This window comes from Sinocyclocheilus rhinocerous, unplaced genomic scaffold, assembly GCF_001515625.1.
Source record: "Sinocyclocheilus rhinocerous isolate Xijiao unplaced genomic scaffold, SAMN03320098_v1.1 scaffold1785, whole genome shotgun sequence".
Taxonomy (NCBI): Eukaryota; Metazoa; Chordata; class Actinopteri; order Cypriniformes; family Cyprinidae; genus Sinocyclocheilus; species Sinocyclocheilus rhinocerous.
This window is the reverse complement of record NW_015627538.1, coordinates 318,705-328,305: the sequence shown is the minus strand read 5'-3', so window position 1 is coordinate 328,305 and position 9,601 is coordinate 318,705. Positions and strand designations below refer to the sequence as shown.

Below are 9,601 nucleotides of genomic sequence, written 5' to 3'. Positions count from 1 at the left end.
GACATTTGAACACTTAAATTAGACAGCTGAGGGACATGAGTTTCCCACAGTTTACAGTTACTAAACTGTACTAGTTTTCGCACAATAGCTACTACCTACTTTGTATTACCTGCCTGTATAATCGATAGATGCTTTATAAACGAACGTTTTTATCTTGTCAGTGAGTTGATCTGGTTCTACAACAACACATATAATGAAATCATTATAACAAGCCAATCAGCATTCATTCATCAACTTACAGAATCAGACTGTCCTTATCCATTGCTGCCAGCTTCAAAGAAGAGTTGAATGAGAGTTTGCAGGCTTGACAAGCTGTTTTACTCTGTCTCTGACCGACACTGTGTTGTAACCATAGACTGTACAAAGGTTGTAACAAATGAACAACGTCACGCCTCCAATCTGAAGGGCGCGGCCATCTTGAAATGGTCACATGACCATAAATGGGCGGGACTTACAGAGGACGGGAATTAAAGGGATAGTTCAGCCAAAAATGTAAACACTGTAATCATTTACTCACCCTCAAGTTGTTACAAACCTGTATTAATTTAATTCTTGTGCTGAACACAAAAGAAGGTATTTTAAAAATTCAGGTAACCAAACCGTTTCTGGTCTCTATTTTGTTTTCCATACAATTAGCTGCTCAGTGGCTACCAGCAACTATTTGGTTACCACATTCTTCAAAATGTCTTCTTTTCTGTTCACCAGAAGAAAGAAACTCATACAGGTTTGGAACAACTTAAGTGTGAGTAAATGATCACAGAATTTTCATTTTTGGGTGAACTACCCTTTAAAGAAGACTACTTTCAAGGTAATTTCCTTAGTTTTGGTAGTGTAGTATTTTATGGCCCAGAGAACTGTTTTATCAATCACAAAAGATTCACTTTATTAGGTTTCTAGATAATGTACAAATGTACAAAATATTTTAAATATACAAAGCATTTCATTCTTAAAGCTAATCACAAGGCAATTTAAACTCTTAATTACAAAATATTGCCCTCTGTCACTGTTAATTATAGTAACATTATCAATATTGTTATTAAAATACGTAATACTAAAAAAAAAAATGTCAAGATCACACTCTCTTTACAGTGGTTTACAGTGCATGGATTTCATTAGTCATTATTTTAATTCAAACCAGAGGTTTTCGAAAAGAACCCAAGAACCTCCAAATATGATGATCCTTTTTGAGTTACCGTCTTACTAAAATATATAGGCAGCTGCTTAATGTCATTTATAAATTATTCACATCCTTTTAAGAAAATGTGTGATAGTTTAAAGACAAGTGTTTTACAGTGTTCATTTTCAGCGTTTACATTTGTGAATGTAACTAAACATCTTATTTCAATTCAAATGTTCAAAAGTATTGGTATAGCTCTTTTTTTTTTTTACAATAAATATCCTTCCAAAACAGCTTTACAGTTAACTTCGACAGCCCTAAAAGTAAAATCTTTTATTTTCTCTGACTTTATTTGCAGATAGCGGCCCCCAGACTCCAGTTTGCAAACCCCTCATTTAAAAAAAAGAAAAGAAAAGAAATGTTTTGATGTGTAAAAATAACAATGAAACTTTGGTAGGGTACGTTGAAACATAAAAAAGTATTTACAAATTGAAATGCAGCCATTGAAATTTGAATGAGAAGAGCAAAAGTAGCAAATAGGTTGTTAAAACTTCAATTTGAAGCAGAAATAGAAAATCTGAACCTTGCTTACACATAAGTAAGCAGATTGATCCCATTATTAGTCACATATTAGCACATTGATTCATAGATAAATCACAGATCTTTTGATCATCTTGAAACAGTACAAAAATATGATGGATGATCTCGCATCCTCATGGCTGCTGCTGGTACTGGCCCTCGGTGGCTGTGTAGAAGTCATCTAGTACACTCTGAATATAGTCAAACGTGGGCCGGTCGTCTGGTTTACTCTTCCAGCACGAGGTCATGATCTCATAAAGTTCAGTGGGACAGTTTTCAGGACGGGGCATCCGGTAACCTCTCTGAACAGAGCTCATGACTTCACTGTTACTCATGCCTGAAGGTAAGAAAAAGAAGGAAGTGAAAGGGTAAGCGGACTGATAAAGAGAAAGAGAAAAACTGAGTAATAAATGTCACGCAGAGTCTTTTCAGAAAGGTATTTCTGTCAATGTTTAAGACAAGACGCCAAAGGTGTCGTAATTCATTTTAACTAATACAGTAGTCAACATTTGAAGAGGATCAAAAAAGTTCATCAAAGTTGTCCTAAGACAAGATTGCATTATGGTTTTAGGACAACTTTGATGAAAGGTTTTGATCCACTTTAAAACGTTGGACTAGTGTAGATATCACCATACTTTACTAGTTTTTTTGTTTGTTTGTTTAAATATGCAAATGGTACATTATCTAATTAAATATGTAAATATACACTCATTTGCATACATTTTTATCAAATGTTATGTGATCAGGTGAATGATGTATAAACAAACCTCTCCATAAACCTTCAGAATACATATAGAAGGGAAACTGTAAAGTTTGGTTTACACTGCCGATCAAAAGTTTGGGATCAGATTTTTCATGTTTTTTTTAAGGAGTCTCTTATGCTCATCAAGGCTTTATTTATTTGATTTAAAATACAGAAAAAAAACTGTAATATTGCCAAAATATTATTTCAATTTCTAATTTTGGTTTCTTATTTTAATATACTTTCAAAATACAATTTATTTCTGATTTGACCAGCGCTGAATTTTCTGCATCATTACTCCAGTCTTCAGTGTCACATGATCCTTCAGAAATCATTCTAATATCACTGATTTATTATCAGTGTTGAAACTGTTGTGCTGCTTAATATTTTTTTGGAACCTGTGATACTTTTTCTTTGATTCTTTGATGAATAAAGAGCTAAAAAGAACAGCGTTTATTCAAAATAGAAATCTTTTCTAATAATATAAGCCTTTACTATCCCTTTTTATTAATTTAACACAGTGATCCTCAAATCTGGCTCGGAAGATCCACTTTCCTGCAGAGTTTAGCTCTAACCCTAATCAAACACACCTGAGTTTGCTAATCAATGTCTTCAGGATCATTAGAAAATCACAGGTAGGTTTATTTGATTAGGGTTGGAGCTAAACTCTGCAGGAAAGTGGATCTTGCGAGCCAGATTTGAGGATCACTGATTTAACACATCCATGCTGAATAAAAGTATTACATTCTTAAAAAAGAAAGAAAGAAAGAGAACAAATGGACTGACCCCAAACTTTTGAATAGTAGTGTATATTGTAATTTCTATTTTGAATAAACACTGTTCTTTTGAACTTTTCATTTATCAAAGAATCCTGAAAAAAAAAGTATCACAGTATCACACAAAAATATTAAGCAGCACAACTGTTTCCAAAATTGATTATAAATTAGCATATTAAAATGATTTCTGAAGGATCATGTGACACTGAAGACTGGCGTAATGATGCTGAAAATTAAGTTTTGCTTCACAGGAATAAATTAAATTTGAAAGTATGTTAAACAGAAAACTGTTCTTTTAAATTGCAATAATATTTCACAAAATTAGAGTTTTTTTTCTGTATTTTTGATCAAATAGATACAGCCTTGATGAAGAATCTCCAACTTTTGAATGACAGTGTATGTAAGTGCGACTGAAGTAAAGATTTATGGCACAGTGCAATAAATTAGACAATTAAATGTGCACTTTGGATGTTTTCTTTACACTAGTCTAAAAGAAGACATGTTATGAGAGCAAAAACAAAAAGTGCAAAATAGTGTCTTGCCTTAATTTAGATTAATATAGAGCTGAATATATTTCTCGGGATAACAGTCATTATTTTTACAATTACATTTGGTAACATATGCATCAAATGACACAATTCACCTTTCAGATGTATTCAACTGACCGAAACTAAAATACTTAAAAAATACTTAAACACAATTTGACCAGTAGATGTCGATAAAGTCCTGACAAAAGAATCAGTTTTGTTATCTTCACTCCATTGCAGCTTTCTCTTGGAGTAATGCTGATACCTCCAAATAAAACTGGAATGCTTTATTTAAACTCAAATGCAATCAAGGTGCCATTATCTCAATTATATTACCTGGATACGGATTTTTCCCGTATGTTATAATCTCATACAGGAGAACCCCAAAGGACCACATATCGGATTTGATGGTGAAAGAACCGTAGTTGATGGCCTCGGGTGCCGTCCATTTGATAGGAAATTTTGCTCCTGAGACACAGAACACACACAGAATTCACACAGATCAGTCAGGTCTGCTGATGCAGGAAAACTATCACAATATCAGTATGCATAACAGCCTCAGCAGGCACAGTCTGGAGAGGCGTCTGACATAGTAATGCTGTAGAAAAGGACTTGTCCATTCAATATGCTGCTAAAGCACTGAAAGGTGTCACACACTCACCTTCTCTGGCTGTGTATTGGTCATCCTCAATCACTCTGGCCAGGCCAAAATCAGCTATTTTGCACAACAGGCTATCTGAAACCAGCACATTAGCTGCCCTCAGGTCTCGGTGGATATAATTCTTCTTCTCAATGTAGGCCATACCTTCAGCTATCTGCAGAGACACACACAAAACTCAGCATCACTGACAGAAACAAACATACACTCAGTTTGGGTCAGTAAGATTTTTTAAAATTGAGCACATTGACACATTAAATTGAACGTATATGACAGTAAAGACGTTTATAATGTTACAAAAGATTTATATTTCAAATTATTGCCCTCTTTTGAACTTTCTATTCATCGAAGAATCCTGAAAAAGTTTTCAGAAAAATAGTAAGCAGCACAACTGTTTTCAACATTGATGATATTAAGAAATAAGGCAACACATTAGCATATTAGATCTGATCATGTGACACTGAAGACTGGAGTAATGGCTGCTGAAAATTCAGCTTTGCCATTGTAGGAATAAATTACATTTTCAAATATATTAAAATAGAAAAATTATAATAATATTTCACAATATTTTACAATATTTTTGATCAAATAAATGCAGCTTTCCTGAGCATAAGAGATTTCTTACAACCCAAATTTTTGAACAGTAGTGCATACGCACACGCATGAGTACATAAATCAGGCCTTTAGTAGTCTAGATCACAGTAAATCAGCAGTTTGTGGGGGTTTTCCACTTCAGAAGAGGGTGTAGTCGCATTTCTCACATAGTTTTAACAGAGTAAAAGTTGCTTTAACAAAGGGAAAATGATGGTGTCTCACTTCCCCATTGGCATCCTCTTTCACTCTCTAAAACAGGATGTGCAATTTTGCTATTTGGTGCTGTTTCACCAGAAATCTGATTCTAGGCAATCTTAAAGTCCTAAAGACTCGCACTGAAAACAAATTTTCTTCCTTAGATTTAGTTTTTGTCTTTTGGATTGTCTTTTGAAGCAGTTAGTTATGACTGTAAATATTGTATGATGTCTATAATGCTTTAACCAGCCTTTTTTTTTTCATTGGTTACCTCAGCATTATTATGGCTGTCACAAGATATAGAAATTCTAACTTAAACTTAGATTTGTAAATCTAATACGATTTTTAATTCCTGAGAAAACGACGGTCTGACTGATTTTTCTTTGTTTTTAAACACGTACAGACAAAAGAATCGGTTCCTCTTTTTCTTCAGCTAATGGAAAAAGTGATGTCAGCCTCCTAACGCAAAAACCCGTAAAGTTACCCCAGAAACACGAAAATGGAGGGCTAAGAGAAGAGAAGGCTAATTCATGTCTTGAACCAATATTTTTTTACCTGTGCAGAAAAATCTATTAGCTTCGGTAACTGTACTTTGCAGCCAGCTGCACTTTTCAAGAAATCCAATAAGCTTCCTGTAGAAGAAGAAACAAACCGTTATATAAATGTCACTGAGAATGCAATTTTCTTGCAACTGTATCTCTCATAGTTTTTAATCATTGAAAGAGTATTTCCTTAACACTTTAGTATAGGGACCAATTCTCACTATTAACTAGTTGCTTACTAGCATGCATATTATTAACATATTGGCTGTTTAGTACTTATAAAGCACATATTCTGCATTACCATATTCTACACCCCAAATCCTACGTAAAACCTAAACTTAACAACTACCTTACTAACTATCACTAAGCAGCAAATTAGGAGTTTATTGAGGCAAAAGCCATAGTTAATGGTTTGTTAATAGCGGGAATTGGACCTTAAAATAAAGTGTGACCAGTACTTCTTGTACCATTTGCCATGAATTCAGTGATGATGTAGATGGGCTCAGTTTTGGTGACGACAGCATAGAGGCGCACGAGTCTCTCGTGCTGTAAGGTTTTCATCAGGTTGGCCTCCTCTAGGAAAGCCTCCACTGACATTGTGCCCGGCTTCAGCGTTTTCACCGCCACTTTTGTGCTGTTATTATAGTAGGCTGCGAACAAAAAGAAACCACAATTAAACACATGGTTCTGTGCACTTCTCTGTGGTTTTCAATAATCTTCCTGTTCCAACGCCACAGTTGCAGTCCAGCCACAAAACAACGAACTAAAGGCTGAGTCTAACACGAAACCTAGCGAGAAATGCAATCATGCAACAGAGAATTTATCAGTATAGATATAGGAACTGTCAGTTGGCCCTAAAAAACCTTTTATAGGAACCGACTCCTCCGAATCCTCACATTTTCTCACCAAGGATCTTATGCAACTCACTGCTATCCATAAACTACATTTCTCAGAAGTGATGACACAGTGCCACTATGTGCAGGACTGTTACTGACCACTGTGTTTTGCGTGTGCTCATCCCTTATTCCACTTAAATGCCATTTCCCTGTTCATTCAAAATTACAGACAACTTTCATATTAATTATCTGGACATGTGATGCCCAAATGTGCATCTTAGCCATTGAAATCTAATAGTTTGTCTAAAATTTTGTTGAGACGTAACAAAGTGGGGCACGCCAAACAGAAGGAAGTCTTTCCGTTGAGTGCGTTTCTGTCATCGTACGGACTTATAGTTGTGTTTAAGGTCTGGCAACGCTGTGCCAACAAGGTCACGGGGCGCCAAAGGAAACATCTTGGCCACGGGCGGTCGAGAGCCATTTGTATATTTGCGAAGACCGCTTCCTGCAATTCATCATGTCGGCTGAAAGGGAAAGAGGCACATGAATAATAACGAAATCCAAATGCAAATCCTGCGTCAGTTGCATAGCAGTTTCCTCCTCAGATCTGACTGATAAGAGTCGCGTTTGTGCCGGGTCTCTGTGTACTATCAGTCTGAGCTATAACGGAGCCATTCATGCCAGCCAGAAGCCACAGCAGGAAGACTCGAGATTTGAATGCGAGTTGTCAAAGCTTTTATAGCTCAAAGAATTAGATAGTAACAATAAGCCTACACATGTTCAAAGAAGGTCAATTAATGGATACAAACACCGAAGGATGTCACTTCTAAGCCCACTGAAGAGCACATAAAACGCAAATTTTTTTTTTGATCAAGAGCTTGGGGGATCTTAGAGATGGAGAGAATTTGAATAACAAGACCATAAAGAAGAGAGCAACACTTTTCTGTAGTTTAGCAAAGCTGAACGTGTAATGGACTTCTGATGAAGGAAACACTCCATGGCTAAATGCATGTTTGTGACTTCAGGCGAATTCCAGATCTTTTGTAAATCATTGTCAGGCTGAAGGGCTTCATTTCCTTAACTCACCCATCCACACCTCTCCAAACTGTCCTGCTCCGAGCTTCTTCACCATCTTTATGGATTCTTTAGAGATTTCCCATGCATCTTTGTCCCAAGGCTTCTGTGCTTTTGGCTTCTCACATGGTTTCTCTAGTTTTCGACACAATCCGTCTGGTTGTTCTGTGACAAAATGATGCACATCCTTCTTATTTTAGCAAACCATGTTTAATTAATATGTGATATATAATACAAATATATATATATATGTAATATATAATAAAAATCATATAATAATGTATTAATATTTATTTATACATTTATAAATAAATTAAACATTTAATATTAAAGCACACATTTTATTTATGCAGCTATAAAGTGTATTATGATTTATTTTTTAGCATCCTTGGAACTTACTGTGGTAATGTTTTATCATGCTGTTGATGTCATTGAATGTGATTTTTGGAGAGATGTAGTAGCCACCATTATCCAGAGATCTGATTTTATAATGTTTAACAACATCCAGCCCCTGAGCGTCCACATCTCTGATTGACAGTGAATAACTTCCTGTTCACAACAAAGCAGAATATGTTACACCACAAAGTTATATTACCACAAAAGACACTAGTAGACAGTAAACTGTGTGCACCTTTTGAGGTTTCACTTTCCCGTATGAGGTAAGACCCAGGTTTGTTAGCAGGCGCCAGCAGCTGTCTCTCTGCATCCTTCCGTGCGATATCTTTGAAGAACCATCTAAATTGTGTGCATGGTTAATCAAGATGAAAAAATGAAAATAAAAAATATATATACAGTGGTGTGAAAAAGTTTTTGTCCCCTTCCTGTTTTTTTTTATTGTTTGCATATTTGTCACACTTAAAAGATTCAGATCATCAAACAAATTTTAATATTACACAAAGATAACCTGAGTAAATACAAACTGCAGTTTTGAAATTATGATTTCATTTATTAAGGGAAAAAAGCTGTCCAAACCTGCCTGGCACTACGTGAAAAAGTAATTGCCCCCTAAATATAATAACTGGTTGTGCCACCCTTTGCAGCAACAACTGCAATCAAGCGTTTGCAATAAATGGCAATGAGTCTTTCACAGGAATTTTGGCCCACTCTTCTTTGCAGAATTGTTTTCATTCAGCCACATTGGAGGGTTTTTCAGTATGAATGGACTGTTTAAAGTCATGCCACAGCATCTCAATCGGATTTAAGTCTGGACTTTGACTTGGACACGCCAAAACCTTAATTTTGTTTTATATATATATATATAGTTACACATGTACAGTAATTCATCATATTGAGCAGCACTCACTCTTCTGTCTCTATAGTGTCTGCTTCTGCAACATAGTTTGAAGGAATGAATCCTTCCTTTTTTGTGGTCAAAGACTTTGCCTTCCACCACTCTCCATGCCTGGAAAAAAATATCACACTTAACATACAGCAACAACAACAACATGATAACAGGCAAAGAAAAATTCTAGATGATGACATTTACTTACTCTTCAAGAATCTTTAACTTCTCTCCTTTTTTAAAGCCCAGATCATCAGCATGAATGGCGTCATATGGATACAAAGCAATGGCTATTTTTTCCTTTTCTGTATAAACATAAATAAATAAAAATTTTACAAAAAAAGTTTCAAAGCTACAAAAGCGTAAGAATGTGGAATAACGCTCATCAGATCTACCTTCCATTTTTTGGAACACCTGACCAGGCAGGAGCCCGGGGCTCTGATTATTCTGTGAAATAAAACATTTCATATAATCATGATATAATATCTAATATAATATCTAATATAACCCTTCTCTTTGGAGTCTATGAAAGTCAAAACATCACATCACCCCATCACTACTCACTACTTACTATATGAGGCTTATAGGAGGTTGGATCTCTCACATATACAGTTTGGTCAGTACGTACTGGCTGGTGTTTGTTCCCTTCAAGCACACCTCCATTTTGGTCAACATCCAA

At 35.5% G+C, this 9,601-nt stretch overlaps 2 protein-coding genes across 3 annotated transcripts in view; both read right to left on the bottom strand.

The window, feature by feature from the left end:
- The window catches only part of urod (uroporphyrinogen decarboxylase), a 7,897-nt gene extending 7,536 nt beyond the window's left edge, over positions 1 to 361 (bottom strand). The window contains exon 1 of the mRNA XM_016539399.1: positions 240 to 361. Coding sequence (XP_016394885.1) covers positions 240 to 262 — 23 coding nt within the window. The 5' untranslated portion in view covers positions 263 to 361. The remainder of the gene's footprint in view (positions 1 to 239) is intronic.
- Positions 362 to 907: 546 nt separating this feature from the next.
- The window catches only part of lyn (LYN proto-oncogene, Src family tyrosine kinase), a 13,975-nt gene continuing 5,281 nt past the window's right edge, over positions 908 to 9,601 (bottom strand). The window contains exons 3-14 of one of the 2 annotated variants that reach the window (XM_016539359.1): positions 9,494 to 9,579; positions 9,318 to 9,369; positions 9,131 to 9,227; positions 8,944 to 9,042; positions 8,272 to 8,375; positions 8,040 to 8,189; positions 7,653 to 7,805; positions 6,198 to 6,380; positions 5,744 to 5,820; positions 4,403 to 4,556; positions 4,078 to 4,209; positions 908 to 2,033 (exon numbers count right to left, since the gene is read on the bottom strand). In XM_016539359.1, the coding sequence (XP_016394845.1) occupies positions 1,831 to 2,033; positions 4,078 to 4,209; positions 4,403 to 4,556; positions 5,744 to 5,820; positions 6,198 to 6,380; positions 7,653 to 7,805; positions 8,040 to 8,189; positions 8,272 to 8,375; positions 8,944 to 9,042; positions 9,131 to 9,227; positions 9,318 to 9,369; positions 9,494 to 9,579 (1,490 nt within the window). In that variant the 3' untranslated portion in view covers positions 908 to 1,830. The remainder of the gene's footprint in view (positions 2,034 to 4,077; positions 4,210 to 4,402; positions 4,557 to 5,743; positions 5,821 to 6,197; positions 6,381 to 7,652; positions 7,806 to 8,039; positions 8,190 to 8,271; positions 8,376 to 8,943; positions 9,043 to 9,130; positions 9,228 to 9,317; positions 9,370 to 9,493; positions 9,580 to 9,601) is intronic. The other variant, XM_016539366.1, reaches the window with a different exon arrangement.